The sequence below is a fragment of the Columba livia genome, chromosome Z (assembly GCF_036013475.1).
Source record: "Columba livia isolate bColLiv1 breed racing homer chromosome Z, bColLiv1.pat.W.v2, whole genome shotgun sequence".
Lineage (NCBI taxonomy): Eukaryota > Metazoa > Chordata > Aves > Columbiformes > Columbidae > Columba > Columba livia.
The window spans coordinates 40,794,173-40,815,276 of record NC_088642.1 but is presented as its reverse complement, the minus strand read 5'-3'; the positions used below and the strand labels follow the sequence as shown (position 1 = coordinate 40,815,276).

At 41.3% G+C, this 21,104-nt stretch overlaps 1 protein-coding gene across 1 annotated transcript; it reads right to left on the bottom strand.

The window, feature by feature from the left end:
- Positions 1-1,465: 1,465 nt before the first annotated feature.
- LOC135577261 (uncharacterized) lies at positions 1,466-20,763 on the bottom strand. Its single transcript, XM_065045484.1, has 2 exons — positions 16,071-20,763; positions 1,466-2,005 (listed from the first exon to the last, which is right to left on the bottom strand). The coding sequence occupies exon 1, from the start codon at positions 17,951-17,953 to the stop codon at positions 17,021-17,023; it is 933 nt and encodes a 310-aa protein (XP_064901556.1). The 5' UTR covers positions 17,954-20,763; the 3' UTR covers positions 1,466-2,005; positions 16,071-17,020.
- Positions 20,764-21,104: the final 341 nt, after the last annotated feature.

The window sequence follows — 21,104 nt, the reverse complement described above, 5'->3', positions numbered from 1 at the left end:
GGGAGCTGGCTGAAGTCATTGCTGGACCGCTCTCCATCATCTTTGCCAAGTGTTCGGAAATGGGAGAGGTGCCCGAGGATTGGAGGAAAGCAAATGTCACTCCAGTCTTCAAAACTGCAAGAAGGAGGACCTGGGTAATTATAGACCGGTCAGCCTCACCTCTGTCCCTGGGAAAGTAATGGAACAGCTTGTCCTTGGTGCCATCTCAAGGCATATCAAGGATATGAGGGTTATTAGGGGCAGTCAGCATGGCTTTACCAAAGGTAAGTCATGCTTGACCAACCTCATAGCCTTTTATGAGAATGTAACAAGGTGGATGGACGATGGCAGAGCAGTGGATGTGGTCTACCTTGACTTCAGTAAAGCCTTTGACACAGTCTCCCACAGCATCCCCACAGCTAAGTTGAGGAGGTGTGGTCTAGACAATAGAGTAGTGAGGTGGGTTGCAAACTGGCTTAAGGAGAAAAGTCAGAGAGTGGTAGTCAATGGTGCGGAGTCTAGTTGGAGGCCAATATGTAGTGGAGTGCCTCAGGGGTCAGTACTGGGGCCAATATTATTCAATATATCCATCAACGATTTGGACGAGGGAATAGAGTGTACTATCAGCAAGTTTGCTGATGACACTAAGCTGGGAGGAGTGGCTGACACGCCAGAAGGCTGTGCTGCCATCCAGCGGGACCTGGACAGGCTGGAGAGTTGGGCAGGGAATAACCTAATGAAATTTAACAAGGGCAAGTGTAGAGTCCTGCATCTGGGCAGGAACAACCCCAGGTTCCAGTATAGGTTGGGAAATTACATATTAGAGAGCAGTGCAGGGGAAAGGGACCTGGGGGTCCTGGTGGACAACAGGATGACCATGAGCCAGCACTGTGCCCTTGTGGCCAGGAAGGCCAATGGCATCCTGGGGTGTATTACAAGGGGGGTGGCTAGTAGATCAAGAGAGGTCCTCCTTCCCCTCTACTCCGCCCTGGTGAGACCCCATCTGGAATATTGTGTCCGGTTCTGGGCCCCTCAGTTCAAGAAGGACAGGGAACTGCTGGAGAGGGTCCAGCGTAGGGCAACGAAGATGATTAAGGGAGTGAAGCACCTCCCTTATGAAGAAAGGCTGAGGGAGCTGGGTCTCTTTAGTTTGGAGAAGAGGAGACTAAGGGGTGACCTTATTAATGCTTATAAATATATAAAGGGTGAGTGCCATGAGGATGGAGCCAGGCTCTTCTCAGTGGCAAACAATGATAGGACAAGGGGTAATGGGATCAAGCTGGAACACAAGAGGTTCCGCTTAAATTTGAGAAAAAACTTATTCTCAGTAAAGGTGACAGAGCACTGGAACAGGCTGCCCAGGGAGGTTGTGGAGTCTCCTTCACTGGAGACATTCAAAACCCGCCTGGACATGTTCCTGCGCGACCTCACTTAGGCATTCCTGCTCCAGCAGGGGGATTGGACTAGATGATCTTTTGAGGTCCTTTCCAATCCTAAACATACTGTGATACTGTGAAGAACATTAAGGCACTAATGAATAGCATCCAGAAAAGATCAAAGGGAATGCATTGAGGTTTAAGAAACATGACATGGGAGAAAAGTGAGTTGTTTATTGTGAGAAAATGAAGACCAGGGAGCATAGAATTATATGGTCTTAAAACACTAAGAAGCTGTAAGCAAAGAAGAAAAGTACATTATATTCTCTGTGTCCAGAGTGGATAGAACAATAAATAATGGTCTTCAATTGCGGTACAGAGAATTTATTTTCAGGATCAGGGAAGACCTTCCAGCAGGGCAGATAGAGAGCAATGCGGTAGGATGTGTAAGTAAAGCAATTAGGTTACTAAGAATACATGGGGTGAAACTCTAACAAGGTTGGCATAAATGTAATTGATCCTAATTTGAGGTAGGACCATGGATTAAATGCCTGATTTCTTGAACACTCTTCAGCCATGCGTTTCTGTGATACAGGACCAGATGAGAGGAAGTGTGTGTCCACAGTCATTCATCATTGTAACTTCTTGCCCTACAATGTGACAGGAGGAAAACAATAAATAAAACTTTCTTATTAAAATGCCTGCTTTGAGTAATCTCAGTCCTCTGTCATAAAAATTCTTAAGTGAAGCTTACTGATGCCAAAATTATATGGGTCTGTTAAATAATTGTGGGGAACAGATGCAAAATTACCAAACATAGATATAATCAAAGTGCTTGTGGTCTTGATACTCCCTCCAGAGTTTGATACAAGAACATATTTGCATCACAAAATAGGAATTATGTAGAGTTTAAAGTAAATATTACCCATGGGGGGAAAAAAGAGAAGAAATACAAATACGTGTCCCTAGTAGTAATCTAACTCGACAGGTTTGACCAGAAACAATTTTTCACCCTTGTGATTATCAGATCTAGGTAAAACTAAAGAAACATATAAGTTTATCAGGACACTGTGTTAAAAATAAGTGTGGGAAGCCAATTAAATATAACAACAACAACAACAACAACAACAACAACAACAACAACAACAATACTAATAATAATAATACCAAGTCAGCATATAGAAAATTGAAAAATACAGAGTCAGAAAACAAATTTCTGGAAGCAGCTGAGCTGGGTGGTAGACTGCATGAACTACTATGATTCATGGACTTTCCTATTATTAATTTCTTCTCTTCAATTACCTAGTCTGTCATAGGAAATTAGACTGGCAAAAGGAGAATTTTTTAAAAAATATCTTTTACAGTCCAAGGTAATTTTCAGACAGGAAGTTTGTTCAAAAAGGTGTGACACTAGACATTAGAGAAATCTTCAGCAACTGGAAGCAGTTGAGATTAATGAGAAACAAAAGAAAGCTTACTGAACAGGTAAAAAGTATAAACTTCTGCTTTCCTTTTTTTTTTTTTTTTTTTTTTTTCCCACGAAAATAACAAATACAGAAAGAGGATCATGTTAGAGATCATTTAGGGAAACTGGACATCCACAAGCTTTCTATCTCCTCTCTCAGCAATCTCCCCAGGCTGAGCAGGTCATCCAGCTGCTCACACCTCACACAACTGTTATCTCAGCTGCTATTCCATACCATTGAGAGGCTCTGACACATGCAGCCTGAGGTCTGGAAAGCTGTTTCCATGGCAGTTCTTTCTGGGTTGCTGCCTCCTTCCTGGAGAGTGCAGAGGATTTACCTTTGCTCCAGGTGGATACAACAGTTGGGCTTCTCCTGCAAGGGTGATAACCACCAACTGAGCTAACCTCTTGAGGAGGCAAAGCTTCCCTGCCCTTCCTGCATGCCCTGCCTGTGCAAACTGCCCTGTCAACTGTTGTGCTAACCACCATGTCCTTGTTTGCTCACACTATTTGCTGCACTCCTGGTTGCCTGCACTTCCTAAGGGCCACTTAAATCAGCAGTGGTTGCTGCTGGCAACACCTAAGCCTCATCAGCCTCTCTTGTGAGAGCTGCCACTTCCCAGCATGAATGCCACAGTAGACTCTTTCCTTGACTTCCCTCTCTCCAGGAACCAACTGTTTATCTCAATCTAGTGCTCAGTCACAGGAGCTAGCCACTGTCACTGCTGTGCGACTTGCTGCCTGCCTGAAGAAGATTTTTCACTTTTTTGTCTGCTTGGGAAGGTTCTAAAAATGCTATAGTTCTAGTGAAAGGTACTGAATTATAAAGTAAATAGGAAATCCATTGGTAAGCTTAGACTTCCTTTTTCTCCAGTCTGTACCAAGGATTTATTCCTTTCCATTCAGTTACTATTGTATGCATCAAGTTACCAGTAAATTAGTACCATTTACTAGTAATGTATTTAAATTTCTGTCTTTGAACTGTGAAATCCTGGAGGCTTTGCTCAAGTATTTCTACTGTATGACTGAATCTTCTTACGTGGTGTCTTATGCCCCCACATGGTGTCCCTAAAATGTGTTTGAAAGATGCATAATATTTTACAAGTCTCTAAAAATTTTTCCAATATAGAACAGAGAGTTTTTGTACTCTGCAAAGAGGCTGGAAAGTAATAGAATTTATTAATCTGTAAATATGGATTATTTAATCCAAGTAAATAAAAAAGACCATGGAATGACATGCTTCATGAAGCACAGTAACCTACAGACATTCACTAAATTTCTTTCTCTCTGCTGCACAGTTATTTTGCGAAGTATGCAGAAAGGGGACACAGAGGTTGGTTGTCACTGAAGTTTTAAAGCAGCTTCACAAAAGGAATGAATTTGTTAAATATGGTCCTTGACTGTCTTCAATTTAATACAGCATGTACATGTTCCTTTATGTTGTAGTTATTGGTTGAGAAGCAACAGAAAAGTAGTTATACAATTTGGGAAATACCTTTATTTGATTCACAGCTTAAATACACTGAGTTTTGAGTGGATGACTATTGTATTTTGTGACTCACTGCACTCTCAATACACGAGAAGCCACTACAGGATGTTATAATCAAACTTAGTATAACACATTTAGAATGTTCAATAATATAGCAATGTTACAGTAGAAAAATAATGAGATTGCTCACAGTACAACATTCTGCTCTCCAAGAAGATTCCATTTTGGATGGATTTGCCTACATAGCAGTAGACGCCTGCTATGAATTTTTCAAAGTGTTTTAACAACCAAAAAATAGAAGCCAATAAAGGCTAGGCCCTTGTGTCCTTTGCATGGTCTGATACAGTCTCCATGAAATTCTGTTGCCTTTCCTGGTTAGTAGCTGTAGGACAAGCCCCTTCCACTTTTGCAGGGAATGGGAAAGAAATAATTGTATGGCTTCTTTGACGGTGATACCCAACTGTTCCACATAACATCCTGCAGGTGGGTAAATTTATCCTGTCACCCATAAAGGCAGCTAAACCTTGCAAAAGTCTACACTTTCATGAAGACCATTTAGATTCAAGACTATACATAAATGAAGGGGGAAGTACTGTATCACCACAAAAATCACCACAAAATTGTACACAAGAAGTTTGGCATTCTTTTATTGTTTTGGTTTGGTTTTGGTTGAATCTATCTATCTATCTAAACCTGAGAAAATGTCCACATGAAAAACAGTAGCTGCAGCAGCAACTTCTAAAAGGTCAAAATGAACTTTTGAGTCACATCTTTATGATGTTACAACCGTTATCATGAGAGAGATTTCAGTAGGGTAAAAACTGAAAACATCCAGGCAACTGACGTTTCCAAACTTTTGAATGTATTACATTGCAACCAAATATACTCCCCTGTCCATTTTCCTCACAGAAGGGACCAAAGTGACAGACAATGAGGGAAAGGCTGAAATACTAAACGCCCTCTTTGCCTCAGTCTTTAATAGTCAAAACAGCTGTGCTCCAGGCACCCCGTCCCTTGAGCCAGAAGACAGGAATGGGGAACAGAATGAAGCCCCAATACTCCACGGGGAAATAGCTGGCAACCTACTACACCACTTGGACACCCACAGGTCTATGGGGCCAGATGGAATCCATCCAAGGGTGCTGAGGGAGCTGGTGGAGGTGATCACTAAGCCACTTTCCATTATCTACAGCAATCCTGGCTAGCTGGGGAGGTTGCACTTGACTGAAATTGGGCAAAAGTGACACCCACCTACAAGAAGGGCTGGAAGGAGGTTTCTGTCAGTCTGACCTTGGTGCCAGGGAAGGTCATGGAGCAGATCATCTTGCGTGCCATCATGCACCACATGCAAGACAATCAAGTAATCACGCCCAGTCAGTGTGGATTTATGAAAGGCAGGTTCTGCTTGTCCAACCTCATGTCCTTCTACAACAAGGTGACCCACTTAGCAGATGAGAGAAAGGCTGTGGATGTTGTGTACTTGGACTTCAGCAAGGCCTTTGACACCGTATCCCACAGCATTCTCCTGGAGAAGCTGGCAGCTTATGGCCTGCATGGGTGTACTCTTCAATGGATAAAGAACTGGCTGAATGGCCAGACCCAAACAGTTGTGGCCAATGGAGTAAATTCCAGTTGGCAGCTAGTCGTGAGTGGTGTTCCCCAGGGTTTAGTATTGAGTCTAGTTCTTTATGAATGGTCTGATGAGGGGATCAAGTGCATCTTCAGGAAGTTTGCAGATGACACCAAATTGGGTGGAAGTGTTGATCTGCTGGAGGTTAGGAAGGCCATATGGAGGGATCTGGACCAGCTGTATTGATGGCCTGAGGCCAACTGTATGAGGTTCAACAAGGCCAAGTGCCAGATCCTGCACCTGGGTCACAGGCAGCGCTACAGGCTCAGGGAAGAGTGGCTGGAAAGTTGCCTGACAGAGAGGGATCTGGGGGTTTTGATTGACAGCCAGCTGAATATGAGCCAGCAGTGTACCCCGGTGGCCAAAAAGGCCAAGAGCATCCTGGCTTGTATGGCCAGCAGGACTAGAGAAGTGATTGTGCCACTGTACTCGCCACTAGTGAGGCCCAACCTTGAATACTGTGTTGCTGGGGCTGTTTAGCCTGAAGAAAGGGAAACTGAGGGGGAGACCCTATTGCTGCCTACAACTACTTGAAAAGAGGTTGTAGCATGGAGGGTGTTGGTCCCTTCTCCCAAGTAACAAGTGATAGGACAAGAGGAAACGGCCTCAAACTATGCCAAGGAAGGTTCAGATTGGATATTAGGATAAATTTCTTCACGGAAACGGTTGTGAAGCAGTGGAACAGGTTGCCAGGGAAGTGGTTGAGTCACCATCCCTGGAGGTGTTTAAAAGGTGCATAGACAAGATTCTTAGGGACATGGTTTAGTACTAGATTTGGGTTATGGCTGGACTCTATGATCCTGAGAGTCTCTTCCAAGCAAAGTCGTTCAGTGATTCTATGAAGGCACTTAATGGACAACTTATGGAAAACTCATGGAAAAGCTACCAGTACACAAACAAATACTTCCAAAGCAATCACGTTTGGATAGAAAGTAATTTAATTCCTTTCTGTAGTAAAAATAAGTTCAGCTTTCGTCTCCTTAAGGATCACATAAAAATATATTTATCTGCTGTAAATTCCATTTGGGGAAGAAACCATCCCAATACTAAAGTTCTCTCAGTTCCTCTATAAGATGTAATTACCGTATTAACAGTGTGCCAACCTTCTGCCTCAAAGGATTCAAACATAATTTTGTATTATGGGACTCAAGGCAAAATGGGATTTCTGTAACTGAATAGATTTAGCAGTGATGAGCAGGTTGTCTGATCAAACAAAAACTTTTCTGTTTGCTGGGAAAAAGGGCATGTGGAGGACAGAAAAAGACCTTTTTGAGCTGTTCTATTATGCTCACAAAATAATAAGAATCAAGTCTCACTAAGCAACTGAGAATTCTTGTACGGAAGCACCACAGTACTAAACATACCTACCAGCAGATTTTTTCAATTATATTTCCCTCCAAATTTGCTGTTCTGTCTTCCTCCACAGAGGCCAGATATTTCCAGTATTTCCTTTTTCAGGGATTAGTGACATAAATGGCTTTGCAAATGAACAAAAACAAAAAAAACCCAAACCAAACCAAAACCAACAACAATTAAAAACAAACAAACAAAAAAATACAAAGAAAGATAAAGAATATCTCTAGGGAGGTTTCTCTTCTCACATCCTGCTTTGTCCAGTTCTGAGATCTAAACTAACCACTTTTGTCTCTTTTATTTGCCTTCTTCATGAAGACAGACTGTTAGGTTTGTATGCAATAAGTACCACAATCCTGGTATTGCACATTTCAGTGGGAATCTGTATACCAGTTACTATGTTCACCATTGTTAGGAAATTTAGTTTTAGGAGTTTTTACTCATTCCAGCTTCTACTGTTTGCTTTACACAACACACTACCATTGTGTTTCATCTTCTGCTTTGTTTCTGCCAAAAGCTAGATCAATTATTTGCATAGCTGTTCTCTGTCTAAATGAAATCATTAAAATGTTGGGATTTAGGGAGGAAAAAAATGGTAATTCTTCTTTTATTATTTTTTCTCCCCCCAAAATCAGTTAAGAATTTTGACAGAAACAAGCAGAAAAACAGAAATTACTGATTTGTGAGACTGTCCATCAGAAAGAGGTTTCAGGGCATAATATGAAATCAAGGAAAGTATGATCCCATGCCAAAAGGAAGTAATTACCAAAGAATCCTGACATACTTCGTCGAATGAATGCATTGTTTGAGGTATAGAGGATACGAAATACACATTTCGGGAAGAAAAAATAAATAAGGAACATGTTAAAGATAAATGTAATTTCATAGGTTTCTAAGTGTGAGTTGCAATAAAATCTGAGAACAAAACAAAAACTATCTTTAGGAATCACCAGGTGTTCAATATCATAATAAAGTCACCTTCATTTTCCAAGATCAGCTATTAACTAATGATTAAATAATTAAAAAAAATTACATTAACCATTATATCTTCAAGAGTTCAGTAATATCTTTATGCACTATCCATTTTATTAACAGTATTTTAGTGCATTATTAAAGCATGTTAACATTTTATTGTGCTTTTTCTCAGGAACACTGATGTCTATGGCTGAGCAAATGAATGGACAGAAATCTCATGTTTAGTATATGCCATTCCTTCATGTGTGTCACAGTGAGGCAGCACTTCTCTCTAACACATCCTTTGCATGGTTTTAAACAGAGCACTAATTTATACAGATCCAGCAAAGGAAATAGAAGAAGGATCAATAGAGTAAGCATTTAGCAATGGCTTTATTAGATCAGACTGCAGCAAGAACAATTTAATATGATTTCTTGTCTCCTGTAAGGGAGAAAAAACAACACCCCTGACACACGTGCCTAGCTATTACTGACCAAGCCAAATATGTTTGTTCAAATTTATTAGTCCCCTTGTGTTTGATTGAAGTATAATACACTATTCTCACTCAAATTTATCAGCAGTTTGACAGTTTGCCTTCTCAATACTAAACATGCTGTTGCCTGCTTTAGAGAGTTCTTCTCCCCTGCATTGGAATACACTATGCAATATACTGGGAAGTTTTGAGAATGAGTTTTCCTGCAAGTCTCTGCTGCAACAAGTATGGAGACAAACTGTTTGGTATGTCATTTATAGGAACATGAATTTTTATTAAGGCTTTTTGCATGGCCATGAATAATATTATTCAGCCCATGATGGGCTGGCTCATCTGAAAAAAATGAATTAATTTTCTGAACTGTGGCAGAATTAGGACTCCGAATTGAAAACTGATACCAGTTTCTCAAGTTCTTTCCAACCTTCCAAGCCACTGACATTAGAAATTTGTTTAATGCAACCCATTGGAAACTTTTTTTTTTTTTTTCATTTAATACTTTCTTTCATTTCCCAAGCAAATATTCTCAACTATTCATGGAAAAGCAAGCCTGTTAAGAACAGTATTTTCATGTTTCAGACATGAGGGAAGCAGCTGCTTCTGTACCACCTGAGGAAAAATGGTCAAATTAGAAACACAGGCTGGCACATTATATCCATGACTACATTTTTCAATACATCTCTACTACATTTAAATTGTCTATTGATTACAAATGTGTTTTTACTCACCAACAAACAACTTTCTTTACCCTTTTGTTGTTGCTTCACTGATTTTACATCATAATTATGAAAATATTTGTGAATACCTATTATTATTTTTTTTTTTCTGGAAGTCCTTATTCTATTCCAAAATAATCACTAACATCATTATAACAAGGTGAACGGTGGAACAGCCATAGCCTATATAAGAAGTAATATTAGATTCTCAGTTTATAGGGATTCTTTGGTGTTTGTCGAATATTTAACTCTAAGCAGACTGTAATACACTACTTCTCCCCTAACAAAATCCGCTTTACCATTCCTACAAGTTTTTTATCTGCTTTTAGAGGGTTAATTTTATTATTCCAATATGCTTACATAATGACAATTCTCTTGCAAGTTTACTCATCTCATTTTTTGGACATGCTGAATTTGTGTGGAAATAATCCAGGAGAAAGGAGAGAGAAAGATAATACAATATAAACCATTAGGGTTGGCTTATACTCTGTTCAAGGAGATACGTGTGAATACAACACACGGAATATTTTGCCTTTCATGTATGCAGATCCTATGGGCAGAAAAACAAGGTCCTGAACTTGAAATCTGAGCCACACCAACTAACTCCACCAAGAGGACTTTTCTTGCTTATGCATCCAGCTATACTTACACCTGCTGGCAACAGTAGTCACGTATTTTTCAGCCTCCTAGGACACTTAGCAGCAGACTATGATAGCCCAAACATCTGAAACCTCAAATACATATATGCCTTAGGAACCGCTACGCTTTTTCATGAAAGTCCATGTTACTAGCTACCAAGATGAATCTTTTCAAAGTATGGAGGAGTTTTGATTAAATGGGAGTTCAACACCTGAAAACTGCAAAGCAGTTACTTTCCCCATTGGTCAAAACACAATTTAGAGCTACTAAATAACAAACACATAACACTCCTGCTGTGTTTTTCTGATGCATAAGACATTGCTTAGCAGCTTTGACTGGGGTATTGAGGGTACTGTCCTGATACAAATCCTGATTACTGTTTTACAGTGATGGTACTTAAAGCATACAAGAAATACTGCTAACATTCAAATTCTAACACAAGATAATATCAAAACAAAAGTATGGAGTATTGGAGGTTTATTCCTGCTTCTATGATCCCTTATCCATGAAATTATGGTTAAATTCTTCCAGTTACCATAAGACTAAATATTTAATGAAGGGGAAAATACTGAATAATCTTCTTTCCCAGTAATGGGAAAGAATTATCTGAAGACAATGCCATACCATAGAATCATAGAATCATTTTAGTTGGAACAGACCCTCAAGATCATCTAGTCCAACCATAACCTAACCAACTCTAGCAATAAACTATGTCCCTAAGAACCTCATCTACGCATGTTTTAAACACCTCCAGGGATGGTGACACCACCACTTCTCTCGGCACCCTGTTCCAACGTTTTGCAATACTTTCTGTGAAGAAGTTTTTCCTAATATCCAATCTAAATCTCCCCTGGTGCAACTTGAGGCCATTTCCTGTTGTCCTATCACTCACTACTTGGGAGCAGAGACCAACACCCTCCATGCTACAACCTCCTTTCAGGTAGTTGTAGACAGCGATAAGGTCTCCCCTCAGCCTCCTTCTCTCCAGGCTGAACAGCCCCAGGTATCTCAGCAATTCAGGCATATCAGCTGCAACAGTAGGCATGCAAGCAGGGCAGAGACGGCAACACTTGTGAGGGAAAAGAAATGCTGTTGTGCATATATGGTGATCTATTTTTCTGGCTCTGGCAAAAATTATGAATAATGAAATGCAAACATTTTGGCTGCTGTTTCAAATGTGTACAAGCTGACAACCCTTAGTATTAGTGCAACTCATACAATTTAATTTAAAAATTATGCCATCTGCAAGCAACACCATAACAACACAGTTCAGTATTTCTAGAGGATTTCTAAAACGTAGTGTCAAGATTATGCTACATACATTCTTCTATAGTCTAGTATCTAACTCTAGGTCCAGTTACTTTTCCCCTCAACACTGCCCTCTTCAATGAGATCAGCAAAGGGTTTGTTTTGCTTTTTCACTGAGTATGGGTACAGAACTATGATCTGCTTTCACAAGTTGCTTTGCAAAGTGTGAACTTTGAAAAAGTGTATACGTAGAGGAAAGGGGCATTGCAGGCAATTGATTAATTAGTCTGGGAACTGGAGTCAAGTTATTAAATGGGCATTAAAGTCTCATTATCACCTCTAATTAAACTAGGAAAATGAAAAACATATAATGCATAAGGCAAAATGGACTGTAATAAAAGTGCTAAAACTTGATTTCAGGAAATAATATGTAGTCTTTTAAAATAAATGGTGAACATTTCTTTCTTCATCATTATTATCATTATTATCCTGCTCCGGTGGGGGGATTGAACTAGATGATCTTTCGAGGTCCCTCCCAATCCCTAACATTCTGTGATTCTGTGATTATAATATAATATTTTTATTCAAGACAAACCAACAGGATGCTTGTTCTATCCAACACAAACCTTGGTTATATGGGAAGGTCAATATTTTACTAAAAAAGAACATTATAAATATAAGCTCTAATGCATAAAAATAAGGATTACAAAATACTTATACTTACATAAACTTTCTAGAATAACAAAGTGCTAGGGAAAGAAAGCTTTTTGAAGGCTTCATGAGGAAATATTCAGAAATAACTAACATCAGTATGAGAATGTATCTATTTTGATTATGATCACAAATCTCCAAAACAATATACAAGACATCACTGATGAGAGTACTCTATGAGTAGCTTAATGAAGTCCATATGTTTCTTGTAACTGTGTCTTGAAAAACAGATCTGAGAAGGGAGTCAAAAGTTATGAAGATCTCTGTATTCTTTCACTGTTCAACTGATGTTCTTGCTCTTTTAGTTATCGTTATTTCTTATACATCTGTGGTGACAGCAAGACTATCTGAGAGAGATTAAAGCTGCATTATTCTAATTTGGAAATAAAGGATTGAAAAACACTTCCTTATGATTAATAAAACTCTTACCCATTCATTCCTTTTTAGACACTATAACATTTCTTATTTTAAACTATACATTTTCCTTCAAGGTTTTAGAACCCCAGTGATTATTCCTGATTGCCAAGCCTCTGTTGGGTTGATATCATATGACTGGTATCATATGGATCCATCTACAATACATAATAGTTTGCATTTTTGATGAAATAACAGCACAGGCTTTCTTTTCAGTATTTTACAGTCACTCTCACAATCCATAACTACTTAATCTGAAATTAAAACACAATGGCTTGCAGATGCATGTCTCAATCAGAACAGATGGCCTAATTTTCAAGTGAGATTTTTGGGGAAAATGCTGAAAATCCACCTCTTTTAGTGTAAGAGCCTTATTTTCTCTGTAGCCTTAATAACTGCTGTTTTCTCTTGTGAGCTTATTCTGAGAAATTTTGAAATGTGAATCATTCTGTCTAATGATTTCCAATAACCGAATAATGAGAAAATAATGTATTTTAACAGCTCTGCTGATTATTATGTTGGTATTCTAGTTTATCAGCTAGTAGCTCATATAAAAAAAAAGGCTGTATCTGTTCAGCTGTCATCAAGGTTTTTAAACATTTCAGCTCATTCCATCCTGAATTAGATGATTCACATGGGTAAGATGAGTCCATTTTTCCCTTTCCAGGGATTCTCATTCTCTGTCTTTTATGAGACTATAGAGGATGACTTCAGCAGTGGTTTAAATTACAGCAAACTTCAGATGGAATTGCAGTAATTAGCTTGCCAATGATAGGCAAAATTAATTCCACTCCTGTGGAATTGCTGAAGGAATAAATCCAAGGAAGCAGCAATTCTGAAAATATTTATAAGTAACAGTAGACAAGTACTCTCTCAAAACTATGCTGCAGTGAGATTAGCTAAAACATTCTCCATCTATACAAGCAGAGCAGGTTTTGCATCTGTGTATCACCATGACGAAGCATATACATGAAAACTGCCAGTTTTGGTGTTCAAGCTTTTACAAAAATGTTGAAAAATTGCAAAAGGTGTAGAAAAGAGTTACAGAAATGATTTGTGGGTTGGGAAAAGCCTTATAGCAAAAATCTGTAAGGGCTTAATATATGAAGCTTATGAGTATGCTAAGAGAAAAGAAGATTGAGAAATTATAATAAATAGTAGTGTCTTCAAAGACAGAAAGTCTCAGATGATGAATGATATATTCTTAACAAGAACTATTGGCTAGATATTAGAAAAAGATACCATATAGGAAAAAAATGCAGAAAATTTTCAGAAACTAAGATCATTAACCTTCAGAAGATTCTAGGAACACAAGCAATTGGCAGGGAATGCCAGGAGCCAACAGCTCTCTTGTGGGAGATAGTGACAAGACCTGGGTGTTGCCAAGGCCATAGTGACCACCCTGCACCTGTAAAAAACATCCCAGGGAGCACTAGCAATGAGGTCCCCACCAACAGAACATGGCATGGAAGTTTGCATAGCAGGTTGAGCAGAAGGATATGCAGGAAGAGTCTAGTCACCTTACCATCTCAAGAGATTAGCTCAATTGGTGGTTATCACCCTCCCAGAAGTAGCTTGGCTATGGTATTCAGACAGTGCAAAGTTATGTCCTCTGCACTCACCAGGAAGGACATAGCGACACAGACAGAGGTCCCACAGAAACCTGCAGCCATCCAGACTTCAGGCTGCAGGGAGTTCCAGAGCCTCTCACTGGTATGGGATGGCAGTAAGGGCAACAGCTGTGTGAGGTGTGACCAGGTAGATGATCTGCTCAGCCTGGTGACAGAGCTAAGAGAGAGGAAGCAGACAGGTTAAGAGGCATCAGGGAGTCTGGAAAGGAGACAGAATAGTGGGACCATGCTCTCACCTCTCGGAAACAGGAATGGCCACCAGAAAAACAAAAACCAAAACCAACACAACAACAAACAAACCACCACCACCAACAACAAGAAAACCCCCACAAAAACTCAACAAGATCAAGGGGGTTCTGTATACTTTCCATGCCAAACTGAAGACAGTAGCTCAAAGAAAAGGACCACACTTGAAGTCCACACTTAAAGCAGCAGGCAAAACACCCACTTCATCCACCCAGGTGACTATACAACACGTATGAGGCTCTGGATGTGAAATTCCAATAAACGAATGGGGAGAATGAAGGTCGATCTACACCAGAGGTGTTGACAGGATCAGAAATGGTGTCGATGGCTACACTTGGTTCAGAATGGACAGGCACAGAAGGAAGGATGGAGGTGTTGCCCTCTACATCAAGAGATGGATAGAAGTGTGAAAAGCTGTTCTGAAGAAGGTTGAAAGCAGGTTGAAAGATTATGAGTAAGAATCAGAGACCAAGGCAACAATGGAAACCTGGTGGTTTGTGTTTATTACAGGCCAGCCAGTCAGGGTGAGACTATTGATGAAGCCTGCTCACTCCAGCTACAGTAGGCATTGTGCCCACAGGCTCTTGTCCTGCTGGGGGACTTAAACCACCCCAACTTCTGTTTGAAAAGTAGCACAGCGAGCTGTAGGCAACGCAAGAAACTCCTGGAGTGCATTGAGGATAACTTTCTAAGCTGGGTAATAGGCAATCATACAAGGGAGGATGTGATATTGGACCTGATGGTCACCAATGCAAGTAAGCTAACCGGTGACATCAAGATCATAGGCAGCCCGTGCTGCAGTGGATATGCACTCGTGGATGTGAGACAGGCAAAGAGTAAAGCCAGGACCCTGAATTTTAGGAAAGCCACCTTCCAGATCTTCAAGGAGTTAGTCAACAGGATCCCCCGGGAAACTGCCCCCAGGGACAAGGGAGCAGAAAAGAGCTGGCAGACCTTTAAGGATGTTTTCCATAGAGCAAAAGAGCTTGTGGTGCCCAGGTGTGAGAAATCAGGTAAGGAAGGCAAGAGGCTGGCATGGCTAAGTTAAGACCTGCTGGTCAAACTAAAGAGCAAGAAGGAAATGCACAGGCAGTGGAAGCAGGGATAGGTAGCCTGGCAAGAGTACAGGCACACTGCCAGTTGTGTGGAGATGGGGGTCACAGACATAGTTGCTAAGAGAGTCACAGGATTACAAAATAAAACTGCTTTGACCTGACTTTTCAGAGGTACAGGGAACCTGTGACTCCCTTTGGGCTAATGTCAAGATGTGCTAACAATCACTAATACCTGGGGATGGGATGTGCAAGAATACTGCTCAGTTTTCTTGGGTGAGAATCATGTCATGATTTTTGGTGGTCATTCTTACCATAAACTCTGGATTTTTTCAACCGACTACCAGAAGAAACAACAGATGATACTCTGCAGCAGAGTCACATGGCTCAAGAGGCAGACATACAAAAATCGGTTGGCCAAAATTCCTTATTCTAAATATTATCACTCCTTATTCTAAATGACTAATTGTCAAGGTTTAAGGAAAGGCAGCAATAAACTGTGGCAGATGCTCCCTGTTATCCCCTCACTTCCTGCCACTTCTTCCCTTTAGATCGGAAAGATGATTGGAAAGATAAGCAGAAAGGGAGAGTTAGACTTCAAGTTGGAGAGTTTTAAAGGGTTTTACTAATGCTACTAATAAATAGAGAATACATATACAAAACACACAAAACCAACCTCAAGTGCTCAATGTGGAGTTGGCATCACTCCAGCAGCAGGAGCTGGGTGTGCGGAGCTGGCGGCTCCAGCAGGTGCAGCTCAGGCCCCCAGAAGTCATGGGCAGGAATTCACAGCAAACCAGAAACTGGTTGCAGGGATGCAGGGTCTGAGGCCTGAATATCACAGGCAGAGAGGCAGGGTCCTCTCTAGATGCCGGCCATGGTTGAAGATAGAGTGATCCTCGTGATCACCCTCTTATATAGGGGGTATGACAATTATGGGATGGAATACTTCTGTTGATCCTCAGTTGGTCAGTTCTAGTCACCTGTTCCATCCACCCCTCCTCAAACATGCCCCTTTCACAATGGAACGTGGGAAAACTTATCAGTCTTTCTTGGCTACCATAGTAATAAATCTAAACATGAGCTTCTTCAGCATTCCATTGGTCTCTTATCAGCACTGAGTACAGCATCCTAGGAAAAATATGCAGGCTAAAACTCAGAAAAGTACAGCCACCTAGAGGAACTTAGCTGAAAGAAAAATCACTAAAAGAGAACCGGTCTTGTTTTTAACAAAACCAGGACATTCCACCCCTTATTCCATACCATTTGAGTCATACCCAAATCACTACTGCTTTCTGCCTGTCTTCAAATGTATATACACGCACACACAAAAGTATGCATATCACTAGTTCATGAGTGCAAGTCTCTCTATCACAGCAGTCCTCTCTCTCTAGGCAGGAGAGATAATGCAGAATCTGGTGCAGTTTGTGCCCATGTATTGTCAGAGATGTCAGTCTCAGGCAAGTTACTGGATGCCACTCAATGAGGTTAGATCAGGGTTCGTCACTACCACTGCATCAACCTGAAAGACACTTATGGAACACAGTTAGTGTCATGCAGCAATTACCCTCATACAGTTTGAAACTGAGTATTCTCACCCAAAATCAAATCTCCTTGAAGTACACGTCAGACTTCCCCATCGTTCAGCATGACCCACCAAGTACATCCAGGCCCTTGAGCAAAAACAATCCCATGAGTGTGTTTGCCTTTGCCCAAAGCAGGAATAACCCAGACAGCTTTTTCTAACATGTTCCTTCCATGCACCACAGGGACTTTATCCCCTTCTACTGTTTGTAAAAGCTCTGACTGAGCAGGGCCAGCTTGCTTGATTGATCCCCTGGTGTTTACTAACCAGGTGGCTTGTGCCAAATTCTTCTCCCAGTTTTTAAAAGTTCCACCTCCCATTGCCTTCAAAGTAGTTTTTAACAAACTATTGTATCGCTCAATTTTCCCAGAGGCTGGTGCATGATAGGGGATATGGTATATCCATTCAATACCATGTTCTTTGGCCCAGTAGGTTATGAGTCTATTTTTAAAATGAGTCCCATTGTCTGACACAATTCTTTCTGAAGTACCATGTCGCCACAGGACTTGCTTTTCAAGGCCCAGAATAGTGTTCCAGGCAGTGGCATGAGACACAGGATATGTTTCCAGCCATCCCATGGTTGCTTCCACCATTGTAAGCACATAGCACTTGCCTTGGCATGTACTAGGGAGTATAATATAGTCAATCTGCCAGGCCTCCCCATATTTGTATTTCAACCACTGCACCCTATACCACACAGGCTTTAACCTTTTGACCTGCTTGATTGCAGCACATGTTTCACAATCATGGATAACCTGTGAAATAATGCCCATGGTTAAGCCCACCCCTCGGTCCCGAGCCCATTTATATGTTGCATCCCATCCTCGATGCTCTGAAGCACAATGGGCCCACCGAGTTAGAAAAAGTTCACCTTTATGTTGCCAGTCCAAATCCACCTCAGCTACTTTAATCTTAGCAGCTTGATCTGCTTGCTGGTTGTTTTGATGTTCTTCAGTGGATCGACTCTTAGGCATATGGGCATCCACATGCCATTCTTTTATAGTCAGGTTCTCTAGTCGAGAAGCAATGTCCTGACACAATTGCAGGTGCTCTGGAACTTTACCTTGTTCCAGTGCAGTCTGGATCAGTCCATGGCAGATAGTAGGGCTGTGTTTCCACCCCTGGGGCAGTCGATTCCAGGTATACTGGATACCCCTCCGGGTAAAGGCAAACCATGGCCTGCATTCTGCTGCTGAAGGAATAGAGAAAAATGCACTAGCAATGTCAGTTGTGGCATATCACTTAGCTGCCTTTGACTCCAGTTCATATTGCAGTTCTTACATGCATGGCAGCACTTAATGGTGGCGTGACTTCATTTAGGCCACGATAATCTACAGTCAGTCTCCATTCTCCATTAGGCTTTGGAACAGGCCATATAGGCCATATAGGATTACTGAAAGGTGAGCAAGTCTTACTGATCACTCCTTGACTCTCTAGTTGTTGGATCAGTTTATGAATGGGCATCAGGGAATCTCGGTTGGTGCGATATTGTCATCTGTGCACCATCGTGGTAGCAATCGGCACCTGTTGCTCTTTGACTTTAAGCAGTCCTACAACAGAGGGTCATCAGAAAGACCAGGCAAATTAGAAAGCTGTTTAATGTTCTCAGTCTCTACACCTGCTATACCAAAGGCCCATCGATACCCTTTTGGGTCTTTAAAATACCCACTCCTTAGGTAGTCTATACCAAGGATGCATGGAGCATCTGGACCAGTCAAAACAGTGTGCCTTTCCCACTCCTTTCCAGTTAGGCTCACTTCAGCCTCTAATACGGTCAATTCCTTAGATCCCCCAGTCACTCCTTCAATACTGACAGATACTGACCTTTTACGATTCAATGGCATCATTGTACACTGAGCACCAGTGTCTACTAGGGCTTTATACTCATGTGGTTCTGACGTACCAGGCCACCGAATCCACACAGTCCAATAAACTCTATTGTTGTTGTCGTCCCTCTCCTCCACCTGGCGGGGGGCAGGGCCCCACTAATTGGTGCTTTGCACGGTTTCTGGTAGGGAGACACAAGAATCCCTCCTCAGGCTCGTTATAAGATCAATGCAATTGGTGCTTTGCTCAGTCTCTTGTAGGGAGACACAAGAATCCCTCCTACTCTGTCTGGAAAGCCTCCCACTGGAAACTGGAGCAGCTTTTCTCTTGGGAGCTTTCTTTTTCAACTCACGTACTCATTCCTGTAGGTCAGCAGTGGGTTTGCCATGCCAATTACTCATATCTTCTCCCTGGTCATGCAGAAGAAACCATAATTCACCTCGTGACATGTTGCATTTCTCTCAGGCTGATGCTGCAAAAGGGCATTTCTTCCCAATAGCTGTGGCTCGGGCCCGTGTATGTGATGAGTAGGATCTGTCCTCCCTCTTGGACAGTTTGTCACACAGTTTCTCCACAGCTGCGACACAGGCTTGTAGGGGAGAAGAAAGAGTGTCTTCATACTGCCGCAACATGTCTGCTACTTCATCCACAGCTGACAGATCGTCCTTTGAAAGGGTGAGTAATCCTAAAGTGTGGGCATAAGACGGTGGTGTGCTCTGCACAAACTTCCGCATTATACCTCGGGTACATGGCACTTCATCAGGATCTATAAGTGTCTATGGGTCACTGTAAATTATCTCTCACACAGCCAGTTCTCTCAGATACCTAATACCTCTCTCCATAGTAGTCCATTTGTTTGGGTGGCATATGACATAATTTTTTAAAGGGTACCTGATTTTTACTACTGACAAAATTCTTCTCCAGAGGCTTTGACTTCGTTTCTTCTTTGCAATTGCCTTATCAATGCCACCATCTCTAGCCAGGGATCCCAACTGACTGGCTTCACTGACATCTAAGTCCAAACTATTAGCTCCATTGTCCCAGCATCAAATGAGCCAAGTGACAATTGGCTCACCTTCACGACGGCTAAAGTTTTGTTTCACAGTCCTCAGCTCCTTCAGACATAAGGAGTGTTTTATTAGCTCGCACTTTGCTGGTCACTTTGTTGTAGAAAGATGCACTGGTGGCTTTGCTGTAGTAGCCTGGGATCACAGTGCAAGGAATTTAGAAAGGCCTGTGGGAGGAGCTGTAGAAGAGCCCTCTTCTTCCTACTCTGATTCTTTTTCATCATCACCTTGCTCTATTCCAGAAACAACCTCTCCGTGCTCTGTGGTAGAAGAACTCTCTGCTTCCTCTTCCTCATCTTCCTTCACAATGGATTCCAATTGTACTTTCTTTTGCTTCCTCTTGGTTGAGCCAATTAATACTGCTGAAGTCTGAACGGCCACATCACATGTTGTGGGGGTCTGAGTGGATGCAGAAACTGACATTGCAGTTGTAGTGGCTGCTGTATCCAAGTCAGTAACTGGAGCTCTGAAGAGTCTGTCAAGGGGGGTGCAGTAGCTGTCACAGACTTTGCCACTTTAAAAGCGGCAACTCCTGCCACAGAAGTTAGAATCGCTACACTCCTCCTAAACAGTTTTGTCAGCAGCAAAGCCTGACACATATTCCAGAGACCAAATAACACCAACAAGCTTCGCTCGAAGGTCCAGGAATATTCAAAATTCCCAAAAGCATCTGTAATTTGCTCTAATGACACAGGCAGAAAGTAGTTAGATAGCTCTCCTAAAATTTCACTCCTGAAACTGAGAAAACAAAAGGCACAGGTCTCTTTAATTTCTTCTGCTTCTACTGGAGAACTCAAAAAATGCATACTCCCAAAGTATGATAACAATGAGTTGAAATACATCATGGACTTAACTAAAATCACATAAATCAGTGATACACGACCCAGGACCACAGCTATTATAACAAGTTCATCCCTCCTTCCAAAAGTAATGGTCTGCACATAAACATAAACAAGAAGAATTAACCCCAAAAAAGGCATTATTAAATCCAAATAGATTTGCAACAACATCCTTTAAAATCAAAAACAAACTCAAACCACAATCTGCTTTATGACCCGTAAAGCACATAGATCTATCGTCTCCCAGAGTTTCCTCCCACCAGAGGATTCAAACACAGGCCACGCACATCAAAGCCCGATGCTCTCTCACTTACGTCATCCGGTAAGCTGTTTACAGTAATTGTCAGATACTGCTCATAGCCCATCTCAGTCAAAATCCCGTCCCTGCTACA

Coding starts and splice junctions, on each gene's coding strand:
- LOC135577261 (XM_065045484.1), bottom strand. CDS start 17,953: ATGCCTAAGAGTCGATCCACTGAAGAACATCAAAACAACCAGCAAGCA.